Here is a 20,657-nt window from a genome sequence, read left to right on the forward strand (position 1 = left end):
AAAATAAAAAAATACTCACTTGATTAAAAATAAAATTCATGAGATGCACTTTGAAATCTCCCTCCATAACAGCACTCCAAACAGACTCCAATGAGCTGCACAAGCCCCAGCCCTGCTTTCAGGGAGGTCGCCCAGCGCAAAGCCAGCCATGGCACCCTGAAGGTGCCCACTGCCCTCTCTTGTATCCATGCCCCAGGAATGCCAGGAATGCCCTTGGCCCAGAGGGCTTTGCTCATGGCCCCTCTCGGGCTCAAAGCTGCTGCTCTTCTTGCTCACTCTTGCCTAAAGCCACAGAGCTCGGCCTCCCCCACACCAACAGGAAGAAATTCAGTAGCCAGGCAGTGGAGCGCATGGCCTAAGGCTGAGGGGCTGGGGCCCAGTCTGGAGGACAGGGAGGGCACACGCCCAGCCCCACAACTCCTGGGCCCACAGCTCTGAAAGGCCAGGACCAGAGATACATGCCTGATTTTGGGGGTCCCTCCAGCTGTCTGCTGAGGGAGATGCCTTGGGGAAGCACCAGAGCAGCCAGATGGCAGGAACAAAGCGGCTGCCTGGGGGCTGCTTCTGGCCTCTGACCCCCAGTTCCTCAGTGCTTCCCACCACCCCTTCCCCTCAGGGGCCTTTTGTCCCCAGCCCCCTCACACATCCCTTCCTGCCTTTCCACTGCCTTGCCCTGTCAGGGTCTCCACAGCACCTCATCCCTGCACAGCCTCCCACTGCCCTATCCCCTCAGGGTCTGCCCCAGCCCAGCCAACCTGCCCGGCAGCGGCACAGCCCCGCTGGAGCTCCAGAGGAGCCGCAGCAAGAGGCACCTTGGAGCCCTCGGCAATGCAGCCGGCAGCACACGGACAGGACACAGATGGCGCTTCCTGGCTGCCAGAGGGCTTGTGGCCATCTCCAGGCACAGTCTCACAGGGATCCCCGCAGCTCTGGCCTCTGCCCACTCGCTCTGGCGCAAACGTTAAGGCTTCAGCAGGACCACCAAAGGCCAAGGGGCTTCTGGCCACTTTCCCTTCCACACTGCAAGCCCGGGCAACCTGCTGAGCACAAGCACCCTTTTTCCCCCTCTTCCCTGCCCTGGGGCAGACACTGGGCACCGAAAGAAACATCCTGGTAGTCTGTGTATTAGAACACATTCTATATTTACACAATAAAGAAACTGAAAAGAAGAAGAACCCCAAAGAAAATTCCCCAATGGCTCAGGTGGCCCCAGCAGCCAGAGCCCTGCAGATCAACTCTCCACGAAGCTCCAGCAGCACAGCCAGCCACGGCCCCACAGACGAGGCCATATCTGCCATGCGCTCTGGAGTCGATCGCGCAGCTTCGAGAAGATGGAGAAGGGAGCTGTCTCTAGCGCTCGCATGACGTAGAGTGTCTGCAGAGCCAGGCTGGAGATGGCAGGGCTGATGTCATCTGTCATGTGTTCAAGGGCTGAAACAGAGAGGAAGAGAGCCACGGTCAGAGCCTGGATCTGCAGGGACCCAAGGAGACCCTCCTGCCGGGGCAATCCCAGCCAGCTCTTGCCATGGCCAGGAGGGAGCACGGAGCAAGGGGATCAGCCGGAAGGTGCTGGCCACGAATCCCCCACGTGCCCCTGAAATCTCTCTGTGCTCTGCCCAGGACGCCCCTCGAGCACACAGGGAGCAGAGCCCTCCGCAGCCGGGGCAGGGATTGCAGCTGCCTGCCCAGCGATTGCAGCTCCCCCTGAAAAGCCCTGCTGGCGCCTCGCTGCCCTCACTCACCTATGCAGACGAACCGGAACTGTCCTGACTGCCCCCTCAAGCGCCGCCCGGCCATCCCTGGGAACACAGAGCCTGTCACAGCCCCAGCGGCACAGCTCCCCCACAGCGGCGCCGCCAGCCCTGTGGCCGCACGGCCTCCTGCGCCGGCAGGGCTCAGCCCGGGCCCTTGCCGCATCGTGCCGCCCGAGGAAGGGCAGGGCTGCGAGAGGAGGGCGGCAGCAGCCCCGAGGGCAGGCGGCGCTCCACAGCCCCGGGCCGGCTGGCGCTGGCGGGGCAGCAGGCGGGGCTGGGGCCGAGCTGCGGCGGGGCGGGGAGGGAGCCCGGGCTCGTGGCTCACCGATGAACCTGATGGCTGCCTCTCGCAGGGGCTCCTGTGGGCTGTCCAGGTACGGCACGGCCTGGTGCAGGTGCTTGACCCTTCGGCTCACGTCCTCTGCCAGCTGGAGAGAGAGTGCCAGGAGGGAAGGTTTGGCGTGGGCTCTGCCCCTTGGCCGGGCTCTCCCTGCAGCCAGCCCTGGCCTCCCCTGCTCGCACAGCCCAGAGGTGCGGCCAGCAGCCGCTGGTGCCGGGCTTTGGAGGGGGCAGAGGGCCGGGTGCTGCCCGGGGAGCCTCTGTGCCACCCCACTGCAGAGCCCAGCTGGGCTGGAGCTCCATGGGCACCCGGCTCGGGGCCAGAGCAGCCTGGAGAGGAGCCCACATGGCCTCTGGGTGCAGCAGTGGGCAGGGGCACAGCTGCCAGCCCCACGCACTGAGCACCGTGGTCAGGGGCCTTCTCCAGGCTGAGGCTTCCAGGCCGTCCTTTGGGGCTTCATGGCACTCCTTACCAGGCACTTGCTGAACTGCCACAGCTCCTTCTTCTTCACCAGCTTCTTCAGATCTTTCCTCTTCAAGAACTCGGTTGCATGAAGCAGTGTTGACCAAGAGACCTGGAGAGCAGCAGAGACACGGAGATGGCACCACAGCCCTGGACACAGGACCCGTGTCTGTGTGCCCAGGCCAGGAGGCTGCAGCCCGCGAGGCACCAGGGCAGGAGGCAGCTGAGCTCCATCCCAGGGGGACACCAGCAGCCCGTCAGTCCTTACGTCTGCCACTTCCTGGTTCTCATCATGGCAGTGGAAGAAGAGTGGCAGCAGGCTCTGACGAACAGCTAACTTGAAAGGCTTTTTTCCCTCTTCCACTAAATAATTCATGATTTCTTGAAAGAGGATCATGGAGAGAAGCTGCACATGGCTATGTTCCTGTAGGAAAGGAAGAAAAAAAGGCTCCAACATTGGCAGCTCCCGGCACACCTGGGCACAGGCCTGAAAATCCACAGGGCACAAAGTGTCCGGGCAGCACCCAGTGCCCGTGGCTGGGGGCACAGAGCCTCACATTGTCAAAGAGTGGCAGGAGCGCCTCAGCCAGCTGCAGGGCAATGGGGCTGGGTATCGGAGTGCCCTTGTCCGAGACTGTGAAGCCGAGTACACTAAGTGTCATGGCGAGCACATCTTCATCTGTGTCCCACAGGAGCTTGATGAGGTTTTCAGTCAGGCTCCACACTCTTCTGGCCTGTGCAGAACACAAGTCTGTGAAACTCCAGCCTGTTAGCACAGGGCCCAGAGGCCAAAGGCCTGTCCTGAAGCACCTGGGCAGCTGAAGCAGGAGGCAGGAGAGCTGGGAGCAGCTGCCTCAGCTCCCAAAGCCCAGCCAAGCCCAAGCGACTGTGTTCCCCAGCCCCATGCTGCCAGCATGGCTTGTGCCACTGTCCCCTTCTCACCATCGAGGGATTGTAAGTGAGCTGGAGGAGGGCCCTGAGAACCAGGTGATGCCTCTCCCTGCAATCACTGTGCAGGTTCTTTGCCATGATCTCCAGGATGCTGTCACTGCATTCACCCAAGTCCAAGTCCAAGTCAAAGTCCAGGCACTCCAGGATCTGAAAGGCAGATCACAGTGACAGGGGAGCTGGCTCGCCGGAGCCATACAGGGCTGGGCCCAGGCAGCAGCACAGGGCATGGCTCAGTCCCAGGCAGCCAAGCAGACAGAGAGCTGAGAGGCAGCTGAGTGAGGCAGTGCTGGCCTTCAGGCTCACCTCCACAAGGAACACCAGGGCAGGAAGATCCCAGGATGACTCCTTCCTGCTGAGCAGCCTGAGGAGGTGCAGTGCAATACCAGAACACAAGGGTGTGGATGCACTGCACATCTCGCTGGAGGTGGGGAAAGGAACCAAGACTCTGAGGTGGGAGGGCAAACCTCTGCCAGGCCTGACTCACACAGGTCTGGTCTTTCCCCACCACCCTGCGAGCAGACATGGGAGGCGGCTGCTCCTGGGCCTTTTCCAGTCTGCTCAGCCGTCGCTCACTGACAAGGCCCTCTGGCCCATGGCCACGGGGGCTGTGAGAGGCACACTGGGCACAGGGCATGAATGCAAGGGACAATGGGGAGAAGGGGTTCTCACCTGGCCAGCACACCCACGGCATGGTGCTGGGTGTCAACACAGAGCAGTGTGTCCCAGCCACACTTGCATTCCATTGCCACCACCACACGCTCACACCGGACAAGGCAGAGCAGGGCCTTCAAGGTCTGCACTGCAAACCTGTGTACAGAGCAAAGCCCAGGTCATGATGCTGGCAGCACTGGCTCCTGCCCTGGGGACATGGGAGGGACAGGAGGACTGGCATGGAGCACCTGTTGGGGTTGGTGGCAGGGCCGTGTTGCTGCTGACATTCCTTCCAGAAGGTATCGACCTCGTCTGGCATATCTGATGTGCTGAAGAGCACTTGGAAGAGCAGATGCACAAAGAGGCGGGGGAAATACACCGTCACTGAACGCGGGCAGCAGGGCACCTGGAGAATCTTCCAGATCACCACAGTTGCCTGCAAAGGACAAAGCACCCTGAGACAGCGCTCAGTGCCAAGGTGTCCATGGGGCAGGGCGCGAGCGTGGGAGGGAGAGGCCAGGGGAGATGCAGGGGGAGCACCGGGCCTGGTGCCCCTGAGCTGCACCTAGCCCAGGTTTCAGCCCAGTACCTGAGGCAAGGAGATGCACTGGGGGAAGGAGGATGGAGAGCTGCTGGAGAGGTGGCCTGGGGGCGAGCAAAGGCCAGTTCCAGGAACTCACAGCCAGGGCAAAGACAGGTGTGTTGTCCCCATCAGAGGTGCACGTGCTGTGCTCTGGCCAGCTCCCCAGCACATCGACAAGTGTCAGCAGCACTGGCTCTGCAGTTCTGCCCAAGGACATGATCATCCTCCACATGGTCATAGCAGCTCTGTGGGATCAAAGCTCTGTGTCAAGCGAGTCTTGCCCACCAGCCCTGCCTCTGTCCACTGCCACTCACTGGCAGCACCCAGGCAGCCCACCCCTGTGGGGACAGACCCCTGAGGGGCAGGGAGGGAGCATGGCAGCAGGTTTGGGGGCTGACATGCCAGGGCTGGGAAATGGAGGAGCCAGAGTGTCCTGGAGCTCTCTGTTTGTCAGACACCTGGTACAGGTTTCACAGGGTAATGGACTGGGGAGCCCTGAGCTCTCTGGGCAGGTGGGCCCTGTACCTGTCACACGATGGGGCCACACGCAGGAGAGTTATCACCACATCAGCGGGGTGTGCCTTGGTCAGTTCCAGCAGGGCCATGTCCAGATTGTGCTCACCAGACTCATTGGACACAAGCCACTGGTGGATGTACCTCACCATGGCGGGCACCTGGAGAAGGCCCGGGGAGAGTTGGAAAGCTGCCAGAGGGAGAAATGTCCCCAGCTTCCCCAGAGAAGTGCTTCCCTTGCCACCACACTGGGATGGCCTCAAAGGCTTCAAGGGACCAGCGGGTGTGGCTTGGGAGGCCAAGGAATTTCCGGGGGCTCCAGCCCTGGCCGCAGGCTGCTTACTTGCTCTGGAATGGAGACACCCTTCTTCACAAGCAAATCCAGCAGGGCAGCACTGGGGTCGGCACTGTTGACATCAGAGTTTGCCATGGACCCGGTGCCCATGTCGCTGGTCTCTTCCTGCCAAATGCACTTGATGAATTTGCAAGTCATGGGCAGGAGAATGAAGGGCAGGAAGAGAGGGATGTTCCACGGAGTGCTCCAAGGCTGAGCAGGGACAGCAGGCCCAGCCCAGGTGGGGATGGCTGCAGCTACCTGCGCTGTTGTGCGGAAGAGGCCACGGGCAGCATCCTGCTCTCGTGTCTGGTCCATGCCTGCATCTGGCAAAGAGCGAGCAGAGCCAGAGCTGAGGGGCTGCAGGAGAGGCCGGAGAGCACAGGCCAGCACTGCACTGCCCAGGCAGGGACAGCCCTGGGATGCCCAGGGGATGGAGCACGGCTGTGGGGGATGGCAGCCCCGGCCCCTCTTCCGTCTTGCCTGTGGGCATATCCCCAGCAGATGGGATGGGATGGGATGGGATGGGATGGGATGGGATGGGATGGGATGGGATGGGGCCAGGCTGGCTGCAGGCACTAGCCCTGTGGCCCAACTCTGCCACTCACCCTTCTGCATCAGCAACAACTTCTCCACCTCTCCAGGCTGTTGTGCTGGGGCAGCTCCAGCACCTTCTTCCTCCTCCTTCACCCAGGCCAGCTTGGGTTCACCTGGGGGTCTCTGCTCCATGTCGCTGACTGGATTTCAGGCTCCTTGCAGGAGGGATGCCTCAAGAAAGCTCTGGGTCAGCAAGTCCTGCAGTCGAGCCTTGAAGGCACCTGCAAGGGAAAAGTCTTGGGAAGGCTACAGGACAGCAAGTCCTGCACTCTGGTCTGGAGAGCTCCTGCCAAAAGGACAGGAGATTCCTTGTCAAGGATTGTGGTCAGCAAGTTCCACGGTCTGGCCTCGAGGGTACTGGCCGTGGGGATGGGAGATGCCTTGGAAGAGCTCCAGACACCAAGTCCCACAGTCTGCCGTCAAGGGCACCTGCAGAACAGAAGCCTCGGGAAGGCCACTGGTCACCAAGTCCTGTGGTCTGTCCACGAGGTCACCTGCAGGAGTACCGCCTCGGAAAAGCTCTGGGTCAGAAAGGAACAAGTGTGCTGTGCGGGGGCTCCTCACGACATTGCTCTGTCCCGTCCTGTCCCGTCGCGTGCTCCGAGCACAATGGCATGGCCGTGTCGTTGCCAGCACCTATGTCACGATGTGTCACAAAGGGGGCCCTTGGACACCCTGTCCCGGTTCCATCCCACGGTGACAATGCTGCGCCATGTCACAAAGGGCCCTTGCACACACTGCCGCCTGCCCTGGGGCTGCCCCAGCCCGCCAAAAGTGGCCCAAGTTGGAAGGAATACGTTGCCCCGAGCATCTAAGGCAGCCCGACAGGAACCTTCGGAACAGCTCAGACAAGAAGCAAACGCTGCCCTGCTCTGCGGGCTCAGGGCAGCAGAAGGAGCCCCCACGGCTGCCGACGCAGCTGCAGCGGGAAGGGCACAGGGCCTTGCACAGAAGGTGGCACGGCCTGCTTGGGACAAGTCCCAGCTGCTGGCCATCCTAAACACGGGGGTGTGACACACACAAGGAACGTGTGGGCCAGGGCACGAATGCTGCTCTGAGCCCTGGGGCCCGGGGAGCACTGCAGTCAGCAGGTGTGGCAGAGCCCCCGCTGAAGCAGAGCTGCCACCCCCCGAGTCCTGGCAGCACCGGTGCCCGTCTGCTGCCCCAGAGACCTGTGCTCCTGGGGGGCTTCTCTGCCAGAGGGCAGCCAAAGCCAGCAGGCATTGGTGTCTGTGCTCCTTCCTGCAGGTGGCCCTTGGCAGGAGCACTTGGAGCCGCTGGTGGCAGCACTTGGTATCTGTCAGAAGATCTCAGTCTGTCCTGGAATTATCTTCTCCTTGAAGCAATCTCGTGCAGCACACAAATACCTCTGCCGCAAAGGCACAGAACACCCTGGCATTTGATTATGCTACATTCTGGAAAGTGTTACTTCCCATTGCTCAACTCAAGGAGCTCAAAAAAGCTACAAACTCCCAAAATCCATTGGTATGGCCTGAGAATGCAAAAGATTTGCTGGTTGGCTTCTTGTCTCAAACCAGCAATTCATTTACCTTAATGTCATCCATTGGGAGTCACTTACAAAAACCAAGCACTAATCAGAGGCAAGAAAAGGGGCCATTCTTTGGTTTGCAAAGGGTTTGCTATGAAGGGATAATAATATAAAAATTCTGTTCAGGAACAAAAGTTCTCAAGGAATGAAGGTCCCCTCAGTGTTACAAAAGCACCCCAACCAAATGAGTATACTGCAAAAAGACAAATCCTCTCTCTGACACAAATATCTAAGTGGCCAATAAAGTGCAGCTCTCCTGTCCTCTTCCCTGCATGAGAATCAGGACCACTAACAGAAGTCACAGATATTCTTTCTGCCCTCTGTAACCAAAGCTGTGCAAAACCACAGATGATCTTGCAGGGGCTCCTGTGGGTTGTCCAGGTACAGCACGGCCTGGTGCAGGTGCTTGACCCTTCGCTCAAGTCCTCTGCCAGCTGGAGAGAGAGTGCCAGGAGGGAAGGTTTGGCGTGGGCTCTGCCCCTTGGCCAGGCTCTCCCTGCAGCCAGCCCTGGCCTCCCCTGCTCGCACAGCCCAGAGGTGCGGCCAGCAGCCGCTGGCGCCGGGCTTTGGAGGGGGCAGAGGGCCGGGTGCTGCCCGGGGAGCCTCTGTGCCGCCCCACTGCACAGCCCAGCTGGGCTGGAGCTCCATGGGCACCCGGCTCGGGGCCAGAGCAGCCTGGAGAGGAGCCCACAGGGCCTCTGGGTGCAGCAGTGGGCAGGCCTTCATGTGCCTCACTCTGCTCTTTTACTCATATCCCACGAGTTCCTCACCTGCATTCCCAACCATGTTCTTCACACAGCTTAAAGAAAGTGTCATAATCATAATTATTACTATGATCCCAATTATACTTTACAAAAGCAGTCAGAGAAAATCCAAGTCCTTTAAATATTTTATTTAAACAGTTACTTTCTAATCCACCCCTTAATCCCCTGCTGGATGCAGCAACTGATTTTATCCTCTCTACCTGATCATCCAATTCAGCATCACATTTGCAATGTGCACACAACAAGTGTTGCTCTTTCAATTCAAGGATCCACACACTCCATGTAACAGCAAAAGATCTAATGCCAGTTTGTTCTGCAAGGTCATTTTAGTTGTGGCTTGCAATTGTTAATTTATTTCAGTAAACCCCAGCTGAGTTGCATTCACTGAAGTTCCACTTTGCAGTCCAATGCTGTGTGTTTGGTCTATTCCTAAAGGCAGATCTTTGAGGAGTAAAGATGGATTCTAAAATCCATCCCGCTGCAGTTCCCATGCTGGGATGTTTCCAAGGTTCATCCCCTTTAACCTTTCCCCACAGCTGGGTTCCCAGGGGTGACTCCTTCCACAAGGGACAGAACCCTAATACCCCAAGTGTCCATTGTGCTCTTGATTCCCCCAAGGGCAAATGTGTGCTCCAAATTCCATCACTTCCCACCCATCCTGTGTGAACTAATGATTTTACCATGTCCTGCTGACAGTCTGTGTCTCTCCAAGCCTCACTGTTTGTTAGGTGAGACCTAACAGGAGTCATTAAGAAAGGCAGAATAATTTCTACAAACACATCCCAGCCTTAGAGCCTGGGCCACAGCCATGAGCCACTGTACCTCAGGATTCCAAGTAGTTCAAGTGTCTATCCAAATGCAATTCCACTTTTCCTCTGTCCTGGGATCCTTTGGCCTTGACCTTATTAAATCAGGATATTTTATACCCACCTGGAAGGGGTCCTCTGGGAGGCCTGGGCTCCCTTCCCAGTCCAGACACCACTGAACTGGCTGGATATATTCCCATTGTCCTGTCTGAGGGCTGTTCCATACTTCTGGAATTTGACATCCCCAAGGGGTATCAGTGCAATCTGTCAGCCAATAGATATTTCCTGAGGTGATTTCCAGATCCAGTTTTGAGATGTTACAATTCTCAACAGTATCGTTTGGATGTCTAAGAATTCCTTTGGAAGGAATATTCTCCTTCCATCCCTTTCCATTTACCTTGGGTGCTATTTCCTTCCCACATGTATTCCCAGATTTTTGTCAAAGTGCTGACTAAAGCTCCCTGTGGAATTGGATTTTCTGCAGAGAATCTGTGTTGGCAAACAAGCTGTTATAGGGGTTACATTCTGTAATCTGCCAAAATCTTGCACTAATTTTAAGACCACATTCCTCTCCCCAGAGGTTAACAACATAGTTTCTGTATCTGTTTCTAAAACAGTAAGACATATATATATATTATATATATATGTATATATATACATAAAACCTCCAGGGTCTAGGGTATCAGTCAGTTTTCTCTCTGCTGTATTTAATGGTTTTACCTGCATGTGATGAACCCAGGCCTTGATTCCTTCCACCCTGAGGGCAGTGTAGGTTACCAGGAGGATTTGGAAAGCTCCTTGGCACTTTTCCTTCAAGGGTTCAGAGCTCCAGCTCTATACATACACAAAATCCCCAGGCTGGAATGGATCAACAGGGGCATCCACAGCAACTGGTCCAAACAGGGTTATAAACTCCTTTCCTAAAGAAATCAGGTATAGATTAAATCTGTTTCTCCCTTTGAATGGATTTCTCCAGGAACTGATGGTGTTTGGTACAGCCAACCCTACAGCAATTCACTAGTTTTGTCCCTGGCTGAATTCTGACTCACAGAAGAGCCAGAGGAAGGGTCTGTGGCCATTTTAAATAGGTTTCTTTAAAAGGCACATTTTACTAATTTGTTGCTTCAAATTCTGATTCATCCTTTCCACTTTCCCACTCAGGTGTGGTCACCAAGGGCTGTGTCAGTCCCTTTTTATACCCAGGGTTTTGCTTGGCTGTTGCACCACATCTGCTATAAAATGGAGGCTTCTCTCTGAAGACAACCCAAGTGGCCCCCAAATCTTGGTATGATTGATTAAGCTTAATTTTTACTACTTCCCTGGATTTATTGGTATGACAGGGAAAGATCTCTGGCCATTCAGAAAATTTGTCCACCATTGCCAAAAGATAATGATTCCAAATTTTTCTGGGTAATTCAGAGAAATCCATTTCCAATAACTTCTAGATTAATTTCCCTGTTTAGCTGTTCCAGGAAGTGGCCTTTTCCTATTTCTGGGATTGTTTTTAAATAAATGGAACAATTCACTGTTATCGATTTTGCAATTTCACTCTATCCCACAGCCAGCTCCGAATTTCAGACATTAGATATCATGGACTCAGTTCCCCAGTGGGTTTTGTTGTGGGCTTTTTTCTTTATTTCCCTCACTACAAATGCTAAATCCCTCCATCCCTCTTCATTCTAAGTGGCTTTTAACATATTTGCTAAACATTGATTTGTACAGGGTTCCACTCCCCTCCCACTCGGTTTGAGGGGTCTCATCTCGTCTTTTAGCACCCCTTCTCCCCTTTCCCATCTCCCAGCCCCCGCCCCCCTTCTCACCGCTCACCCCGCGGCCGGGGGGACTCCCAGCGCCACCAGTGCCACCAGTAGGGCCCCAGCTGTCCCCACACGCTCTTCCCGTGCCCAGCGCCGGTTTTGCAGGTGCCCAGAGCCCCAAAGCAGCCGAAAGCGCTCTGCCCTGGGGGGTCCCCAGAGCGGCCCCGCCCCGCGCGGCACTGGCAGCACCAGTCCGGAGCAGTGCGCAGCGCGGGCAGGCGGCATCAGCCGTGCCGGGCAGGGCCGGGCAACGCCCGCGGGGCTCCCCCCGCACTCGGCCCCCGCTTGCCGGGAGAGCAAGGGGGCCCGGCCTGGGCGCCCCCCACCTCCCCCCTCCCCAAATTCCGCTCCCGGGGGCGCTGGGGGCGAGGGGTGGCGCAGGTGGGATCCAGAGGTGCCGGAGCCACGTGTCCCCCCGCTGCCAGAGCCACCCCCGAAGGATCAGGGGTACCCCAAAACGCCCTCACAGCTGCCGGATACCCCGCAAGTCCCACTAAGGAGTTGGGTCCCCCGGCTTCATCACCCCCAACCTTCGGCTGCCTCATCCCAGGCCCCATTCCACTCGTCCCCCTCCCGCAGACTTCATCCCACTCCCCAATCCACATCCCATCCCATCCCATTTCTCCCTGCAGCCGCCACAGGGACCCCCGAAAAACTCACGTCTAGGTTACTCCCCAATATCCCCGCAAGGAGCATTTGCGACTCACATTTGGAGTCCTGTGAGATCCAAACATCCGCCCCCTCCCCCCACCCCCCCAACGTTCACAAAAAAAACCAACCCTCCCAGGATTAACCAAAGTTATTTGGGTCTCGGATCTGGTGTCCTACAAGGTACAAAAGCCCCCCCTCCCAAAAAGAACCCCAGGCACCGCCCAAGATATTTGGGCCGAGCTCCCCCTGCCCGCTCCCCTGCGGGATGCCCCGAGAAGGGCGATGCTCTCGGGCCGAGGGTTGCGGACAGAAAGAGCGATGGACGCACGTGGTGACTGCTTCTTCTGCTTCTTCTGCTTCTCTTTCTGCTCCTCTGGCCCTCCTCTTCCTCCCGCTCCCCTCCTCCACCCCTCCTCCTCACCCGCTCTTCCTCCTCCTCTGTCTCTCCTCCTCCTCTCCTGCCGGCTCATCCTCTTCTTTTTATTTCTGACTCCCATCCCAGCTTTGTCTCACATCACCCTTGGTCCATCCCATGCTCAGCAGAGCATCCTGTGCTCTGTCAGCAGTAGCTGCTCCTTCGGGAAGGGTTTAGGATTTATGCCAGGCACAGACACTGAACCTCACCCCAAACTGCCCCGGTGCCATTGCTGTCCCCTGGGCGCTGGGCAGCTGCTGTCCCAGGGGAAGCAGGGACACAAACGGAGCCAAGTGCAGCCCAGCTGCCCGCGCTGATCCAGACGAGCCCCAGGGACAAGGTCCTGCAGAGCCACACGGAGCCCTCGGCTCCTGGCTGGCAACGGCTTGTGTTGTGGCTGCCCCAGCGGCCAGAGCGAGTCCCGGAGCTCCCCAGCTCCTGCAGCAGGACCCAGGCTCCACCTGCTCTGCCAGGCCCTGGCCAGGGGCCAGCAGATCCACTGGCTCCATGCAAAGGGGGAAGACAAGAAGAATGCATTGGATGCAGCCCCCAAGGACCTCGAGCAAACTGTTCAGGAACATCCAGACCTTGATGTGACGTTTGTAAAGCTGCAGCTGGCAGAGTTCTGTGATGCAGGAGACCCAGCATGGGAAGAGGAGACCTACAAGGACCTGCAGGAGAAACACCCTGAGCCTCAAATGCTGCTGTGCTCTAAATTTCTGCTGGAGAAAGTTCTTCCTCTCCGGGAAGATATCCCGGGATGAGGCAAAAGCAAAGTTTGTGGCTGGTGACATGTTTCCTGTGCAGAGAGAGCAGAGGAGCTGAAAGTGGAGGCTGGGAGCCTGGGAGGAGGGAGGGGTGAGCAAGGTGGTTTTTTAGGGTTTGTTTTAGATCTCCTTCTCATACTGTGATTTGCTTGGAATTCAATTCCCTTAATTTCCCTAACTTCTGTCAGCTGTGCCCATGACAGTGACCAGTGAGTGACTTCTCCCTGCCGTTATCCCAGCCCACGAGCCTTTCCTCCAGAGTTCTGTGTCCTGCAACTGTGAGGACAGTGACAGAGCAGTTTTGGTGGCACCTGGCACCCGGCCAGGGCCAGCGCAGCCCAATAATCCCTGCAATTCATTCCCTCCAGGAAAGGTTCGTGAAAAGAGCAAACAGGACTGTGGAGAAGATTCCTGGAAAACTGAAACAGCTTTCAAGAAGTGAAATGAAAATGTAAAGAAACAATCCACGATGTTTTCCTCTATTTATTTCTATGCTCCCCTTTTCCATGTTGCACTACTTCATGCCATTAATTGCAAATGGATCTCACCTCGAAGATCTATGGCTTAGCAAGTTTTAGACTCCCTGAAATACCATGAGTTACACACAGTTTGTATTCCCTCGTTCTGTTTGGAAAGCAATGCAGGAGACATAAGTGCAGTGCTTGGGTTAGGAATGAATTCTAGAGACAGGGAATGTGCTCTGCTAGTGTTTGACCCTCAGCAGGGACAATGCACAACAGCAGCCATGGGGATTGCTGTGGCACTGTGCAGCAGTCAAGGCTCTGGATGTGGGCTGAACACGGCAAAGTTCCCGTGTTTGGACAGACTCAGGGGCTGCCCCCGGGGGCGCGCGGGGCTCGGCCGTGGGGCGCGCGGGGGCGAGTGGGGAACACAAACCCACCGGACAAACGGCCACTCGGACAAACGGCCACTCGGACAAACGGCCCCGGAGCTTCAGTTGCAGCGGCGACAGCGGCGACAGCGGCGACAGCGGCAGCAGCAGCGACAGCAGAAGCGAAAGAAGAGATTCTACGACCCTCTCCCTCCCTTTCTCCCGCTTGTCCTCTCCCTCTCCCCCTGTCCCGCAGCCTCTCCCGTTGTCCCTTTCCCTGCGTCCCCTCCTTTCGCGGTGCCCCTCTCCCCCTGCCATCTCGGGCCATGCCCCAGGCTCGCCCCCAGCCCCGGCCGGGGCTGCCCCCTCCCCGCCCCTGGGCGTCCCGCCGCGCTCTCGCCTCCGCCCGGCTCTCGCCATCGTGGCTGTGGCGCTGCTGGGCGGGCATCAGTGGCTGGGTCTGGGGCAGCATCGCCACCCTTTGGCTCCGCCTCTCCCGAGCCTGGCTCCGGCCCCGACGCAGGGTCCAGTCTCGACCCCGACCGCGGCCCCGGCCTCGAGCCTGGCCCCAGCTTTGGCCCCAACCCCGACCCCAGCCCCAGCCCCGGCCTCGACCCTGGCCCCAGCCCCGACCCCGACCCCAGCTCCGGCCCCGACCCCAGCTCCGGCCCCGTTACCGGCTCCTCCCGGGGCCCGCGGAGGACACACGCGGCTCGGCCGCTCCCGCCGCCTCCGTTGCTCCTTCCCCGGCCCGAGCTCCGCCGCTCGGCAGTCCGGCCGCCGGCCCCGAGCCGCCCGTGCCCCGTTCAGAGGGGGATGCCCGGCCCGGGGCGGTGCACAGGCGGTCGGAGGCCGTGTCTGGCCCCGGGCCGAGCGGTGACGGCTGCGTGTCGCCCGCAGGGAAGGCGCAGGAGGCCCTGCAGGAGCGGTACCGGCTGGGCGAGCTGCTGGGGAAAGGAGGATTCGGCAGCGTGTACGCGGGGACGCGGCTGGCGGACGGCGTCCCGGTGAGTGGCAGGGCTGGCGGCGGGCGGAGGAGGAGGAGGAGGAGGAGGGCAGAGGAGGGTGGGGCTCAGCAGGGCGGGCGGCGAGCTGAGCCCGCTGCTCTCTGTTTCTCGCAGGTTGCCATCAAATGTGTGTCCCGGAACCGCATCCATTATTGGGGCGAGTTGGTGAGTGAGCGGGGCCAGCGGCAGAGCCCGGGCCGTGCCGGGAGGGGATAAGCCGGGGCCCGGCAGGGTGGGAGCCGCCAGGATGTCTCGAGGGAGTTAGAGCGGGCGTGGGGTGAGCGGGGGACGCAGAGCATCCCGGGCTGGCTGAGGGGTCCCAGAGCCCTGGCATGGCCTCAGCCCTGCTGATGACATCGTGGTCCTCCCGCAGCCCAATGGCACCCGTGCGCCCCTGGAGATCGTGCTGCTGGACAAGGTGTCCACTGGGTTCCACGGTGTCGTCCAGCTCCTGGAATGGTTCGAGCTCCCCACCAGCTTCTTGTTGGTGATGGAGCGTCCGGAGCGCTGTCAGGACCTGCGTGATTTCATCCTGGCTCGCGGGTTCCTGCCGGAGGAGGAGGCTCGGGGGCTGTTCTGCCAGGTGCTGGAGGCAGTGCGGCACTGCACCAGCTGCGGGGTCCTCCATCGAGACATCAAACCTCGCAACATCATCGTTGACCTGTGCACCGGACAGCTGAAACTGATCGACTTTGGTGTTGGCACCTTCCTCCAGGACACAGTCTACACGAAATTTGCAGGTGAGCCATCCCAGGGGTTGCTTCTGGGCACCTCATGGCCCAGCCTGGGTGTAGCACCAGGGATTCCCCCATTGGCTGCAGGTCATAGGATTGCTTCTTCAGCCAAGTTGCTTTTGGGTGGGAGGACCAGCTCTTGGCCCTGCCGAAAGCCTTCAGCATCCACTCTGCCCTGGGCTGGGGCTGGGGCAGGGGCAGCCAGCCTGACACAAACCCCCATGGGGTAGCAATGAGGGGGGTCAGACCCTGTGCCCTGGTTGGTTTGGTGTGCAGGCAAGGAAGGACTTAGACTGCTCCACTCCCCTTGTTTGCCTTGGCTTAGTAATGTTTTATGGGGGCAATGCAGGCAGGGAGGAGAGTGGTTTTTCCCCACCACTGGGTGGGTTTTTCATTTGCATGTCATGATTGGGCACTCCCAGGGCTTCTGCTGCCCTCTTCCAGCCCCAGTGGCTTCTTTTCCAGCCCCAAGTTTGTACACCAGTCACAGGTGCTGGCGAGAGGGCAGCAGGTCACCCCGTGTGCCACTGGTGCAGCCCTTGCATGCCCAGGGATGCTGGGGTGAGGCTCTGGGAGCAGCAGCATCCCCTGATGAACTCCATCTGTATTCCATAGGAACCCTGTCCTACAGCCCACCAGAATGGACCCAGCTCAGATGCTACACCGGCGAGGCAGCGACAGTCTGGTCCCTGGGCATCCTGCTGTACCAGATGGTCTGCGGGAAGCACCCATTCAGGAGGGGCCGGGAGATCATCTGGGGGCAGATCTTGTTCCCACGACAGCTCTCTCAAGGTAGATCCTAATCTCTATGGCACAGGGAGAATACCAGTGTTGGGAGAGAGCAGCAGGCTCATGAGCATCCTGCTCTGGCAGCTGCTGAGGAGGTGGCACATGTCCTGCTCTCCTGCTCTCCTCCAAAACAGATAATCCCTGGGGAAGTTTAGGCACAGCTCTGAGCACACCCAGCATGGCCTGGGCACAGGAACGGGGAGGGAAAAGTGGACAGGAGCCTTCTCCAACTGATTGGCAGTTTCTGGTTTCTCTCCTCAGAGTGCCAAGATGTTATAAAGAGATGTTTGTCCATGCAACCCTTGGACAGGCCATCGTTGGAAGAACTCTTCAACGATCCGTGGATGCAGGGTGTTCGTCTGCCCTAGAAGATGGGAGAAATCCACGTGCACAGTTTGATCCAGGGGCCTGGCAGGTAACAGTTCCACACATTTCTTGGTAATTTGAAGCAAAGAAAACCAGACGTTTTTTGACCAGCTTGTAGCTCTGAGCAGGGATCATCAGAAGGGAACTCACAGCTCTTGTGCTGGAGCTGAGCTGGAGATGTGCTCTGGCAAGCACTGGTGGCCACCATCCACCCTGGTTTTGCTTGTCTGGTTCATTGTTGTCTGGGGCCCTGAGCAGAACACTGACAGCCTGCTCTGACCTCCAGGGAAGGAGCAGGAGCCCCTGGAGAAGCTGGACCAGATGGGCTGCAGCTGGAGACGTCAAGGACAACTTCAAGGATTAGCACCTCTTCCTCAACCGGGCCATCTGCAGCTGAAGGTGATTGACTTCGATTCTGGCGCCTTCTGCAAAGACACACTCCAGACCTAATGTGCAGGTGAGTCCCCAGCCAGGGGATGCTCTGGGCATTGCACAGCCTGGCTGGGCACCAAAGTTTCCCTCTTTGCTAGGGTGGATGTAAAGAATTTTTCCGTTGGTTGCTAAGCTGCTCTTTGGCTCTGGGCATCTGCTGAGGAGGTGGATCTGCCATGGCTGGGTGGAGGCTGGGCACATGTCCTGCCCTCCTGCTCTCCTCCCAGAGGCAGCAATGATGGAGAGGTTTGGGCACAGCTCTGAGCTCAGCCAGCATGGCCTGGGCACTGTGGGCAGCTGGGACAAGGGGGACAGGAGCCTTCAGCTGATGGGCAGTTTCTGGTTTCTCTCCTTCCAGCCGAGCTCTGCAGATGCTGAGGCTGCTCTGGGCTCTGCCAGGGCTCTGCTGGGGCTCAGCCCTGGGCACGGCTGGGTCTGCTCTGCCCTCCCATTGCTCTGACAGCTCTGCATCAGATGAGCCTGTTCTGAGCACACCGACAGAGCTTTGTGCTTGTGCAGGTGAGTGAGACTCTCCTGCAGGCCCAGAGATTGCAGTGAGGGATACACATCCAATTGGCAAGAACCCAAACACTCCACAGTCCCAGCAGAATGCCTGTATCTCCACAGGATGTTTTGTCTGTCCCACCCTTCAATCCTTTTGGGTTGGAATTGTGCAATTGCATTTCTTCCTCCTCTAGAATGCCACGAGTGAGTCAAACCTGGCGAGTGGGCTGTGTTCCTAAGGCAGTGCAGTCTGGAGTTGGTGAATGAAGAATTGCTCTTCTCCACTTCCAAACCAGAGCAAAAAGCTGTAAGTGGGACTTTGCATATTTATGAAACCACTGACAATTTCAGAGGGAATGTACAGCTCATTCACAGGGTGAGAAGGAAGGGCATCTTCTTAATGAGATGGGGATCAGCAGAATTTAGATTCCCAGTCCTGCCTGGAGCTGGAAGGGCAAAAAGCAATTTCTTATTGCTTCGACCGGAATTTAAAATAACGTAATATTAGAAACAAACCCCAAAATCTATTAAAAAAGGCTGCTGAGGGTCAGGAAGATAGATCCATGCTATCAGCACATTGACAAAGTAAATAACTGAGTTCTCTTTTACAAAAGATCAGTTACCTCTTAATCCAAAGTTACAGAAGATTTTACATTACACACCTGAGTATTGTTTTTATCTTTCATGTTTCATCTATATTTTTTTCTTTTCTTTACCCTCTTTTTTTCTCAAACCAGAGAACATGTCCTAAAAAAGAAATGCCCTTTGCTCCTGGCTCTCATGTGAAGCAGCTCCCTTCCCTCTGGCCCCTGGGGCTTGGGGCACTGTCAGCACCTGCTGCTTCAGCCACTGCTTCTGCTGGCATTGAGAGCAACAACCAGATTGTGGCTGATCCCGAGGGAGCAGCAGCAGGGCCTGGAGCTGATCCCTGAGTCTGGGGCAGGGCTGGACAAATGACCCCACAGCAGCAGCAGCAGCAGCAGCAGCAGCAGCAGCAGCAGCAGCAGCAGCAGCAGCAGCAGCAGCAGCAGCAGCAGCAGGAAATGGATGTGACTTTGAGCACAGCCCCTGCCACTCTTGCCTGCTGTTTGCAGTGGTGTCACAGCAGCCTGAGGCACCTGGGAGCCCTCAGTGCCAGCAGAGACTTGAGATGGCAGCCCTGGGCTCCTGGAGATTGTGCAAGGAACGGAGCTGGGCACTCCCTGTCCATATGGAGCTTGCAGATGGAAAAGGCTGCTGTGCTCAGGCAGCTCCAAGGGCAGAGAAATGAGGCTCTCGAGCACTTGATCTGGGCCAGTTCCGCAGTCCTGGGCAGCAGCCAGTGAACAGAGGGGGAACAGAGGGCACAGCAAGAGGGACAAAAGCAGTCAAGTGCAGAGACTGGAGAGAGCCACACCTGGCAGAAGGAACAGCTGCTTCCTTGCACTCTTGAAGAAAGCTCTTGGCTCTTTCAGAGCACTGAAAGGCGTGAAGGGCAGAGAGGAGGCAACACCAAACAATGCTCCTGTTTTCACACCCTCCCCTCTCAGTGTCCAGAAGGAATTGGATGAACTGTATTCTTCTCTCTGAGTCATCTCCTTCAGCATGAGCAGCTTAGCACCAGGAGCTAAAGGAGCTGAAGCCTTAGGCCTCAAGAGCTGACCAAGAGGGAACTTTCTGAGCAAACTAATGCTGCTAACGTGGACCAAGCTAAATCCAGCTGATAGAATACTGGAATTATAGAATCCTTTCTGTTGGAAAAGACCTCTGAGCTCATCAAGCCCAGCCGTTCACCCAGCACTGTCAGCCCAGCACTAAACCACATCCCTGAAGTGCCAAGGTCTGAACAAGAGGCCTGACTGAGGCCTGAACAACAGGCCCTGAGCCAAAGGTGACCTCTCCATGAACCTTCCAACCAAAGGTTATCTTTGTATCCACTCATCAACAAAATATGCATGATCATTAGTATTGTGATAGATGTATCCACTCATTAGTGAATCATGTATTGACTTTTCTGTATTTAGAAGCTAAACAAGGCCATGAAATCCAACATCTGGCCTGTTTGGGGCTGTATGGTCAAAGTCACATCTCTTGGTTCCTCCTTGAGCCCTGGCCAGGCTTTGGGAGAAACCAAACAGCAGAATGAATCCAGATGTTCCTGCACTGGAAGTGCTGTCAGTTTGTTTGTTCAGCACTCTCCAAGCTGGGCACTCTCCCAGCGAGGTTGGAGCCTCACCTGTGGCTGGACACAGCTGCAGGAATTCCCAGTGTCCAGAGTGGCTCTGCAGCCCTTGGCTGTGACAGCTTCCCCAGCTGATGTGTGGGGCTGGGTGATGGTAAAGTCTGAGGGTAACTGGTGATGGATCTTTCTAAATCATTACAGGCAATCTTTTGTGGTGATGATTGGGTGCATTGCTGAGCTTCTCCTGTTGTGATTCTTTGCTGCTTTGAACTGTAGGAAATTGCACTGATTCCTTCATTTGGTGTCTGTGTCTTTGGTGCTGGGCCTGCCCAGTGGCAAAACAAAATTGGCATAGTCTGTCCAGATCACAACAAATTTTTACTTTTTATATGTAAATGTAAGGAATCAGTCCTGTCTGAAATTTCTGGATGGGAAGACCTTCCCTATGGTTTGCTGGCTCTGGAGTGGGCTGAGGTCAGAGCACTGTGTGAGCAATGGGGAAGTTGGTTAAAAGCAGCTGAACCAGTGGATGTCTTAAAATGCATCCAAAAATTGCGTTCTGAAAAAGGGAAAGATCTTGTGTGTTTGGGAAGACATACATGGATTTTGTTAACAGGATATTGTAAAAAGCACCAACGAAAGGAACCATTGGTGGGATGCTCCCACATGGAGTGACAGAAGGAGTTTTTAATCTTGAGCTCAGATTCATCTGCGCAAGTGAAATAATAATAACATAATAACTCTATGCATATATATTATAATAAAAACTTCATATATAATGAAAAAATTCTTATATAAATATAAGTATAAATATAAATATCACAACATAATTTTATATATATATATATAAAATGGTGACATTTGTTAACTTTGGCTGC

At 56.6% G+C, this 20,657-nt stretch overlaps 3 protein-coding genes across 3 annotated transcripts in view; 2 read left to right on the forward strand and 1 right to left on the reverse strand.

Annotated features, from left to right (window-relative positions):
* The window catches only part of LOC146420171 (uncharacterized), a 482,891-nt gene that overhangs the window by 57,667 nt on the left and 404,567 nt on the right, over nucleotides 1-20,657 (forward strand). The gene's annotated exons all lie outside the window — the stretch shown is intronic.
* LOC146420176 (maestro heat-like repeat-containing protein family member 6) lies at nucleotides 1,187-6,771 on the reverse strand. Its single transcript, XM_085048553.1, has 16 exons — nucleotides 6,680-6,771; nucleotides 6,197-6,406; nucleotides 5,850-5,914; nucleotides 5,598-5,714; nucleotides 5,267-5,415; nucleotides 4,839-4,986; nucleotides 4,407-4,594; nucleotides 4,177-4,314; nucleotides 3,811-3,925; nucleotides 3,499-3,654; nucleotides 3,114-3,290; nucleotides 2,825-2,980; nucleotides 2,567-2,668; nucleotides 2,080-2,182; nucleotides 1,743-1,799; nucleotides 1,187-1,431 (listed from the first exon to the last, which is right to left on the reverse strand). Exons 2-16 carry the CDS (start codon nucleotides 6,315-6,317, stop codon nucleotides 1,232-1,234), a joined length of 1,992 nt encoding a protein of 663 aa, XP_084904679.1. The 5' UTR covers nucleotides 6,318-6,406; nucleotides 6,680-6,771; the 3' UTR covers nucleotides 1,187-1,231.
* On the forward strand, nucleotides 12,055-16,729 carry LOC146420177 (serine/threonine-protein kinase pim-1-like). Its single transcript, XM_085048526.1, has 6 exons — nucleotides 12,055-12,071; nucleotides 14,559-14,793; nucleotides 14,908-14,958; nucleotides 15,167-15,533; nucleotides 16,143-16,319; nucleotides 16,578-16,729. The coding sequence occupies exons 1-6, from the start codon at nucleotides 12,055-12,057 to the stop codon at nucleotides 16,682-16,684; spliced, it is 954 nt and encodes a 317-aa protein (XP_084904652.1). The 3' UTR covers nucleotides 16,685-16,729.

Source organism: Lichenostomus cassidix, unplaced genomic scaffold, assembly GCF_008360975.1.
Source record: "Lichenostomus cassidix isolate B80296 unplaced genomic scaffold, HeHo_3.0 HiC_scaffold_44, whole genome shotgun sequence".
Taxonomy (NCBI): domain Eukaryota; kingdom Metazoa; phylum Chordata; class Aves; order Passeriformes; family Meliphagidae; genus Lichenostomus; species Lichenostomus cassidix.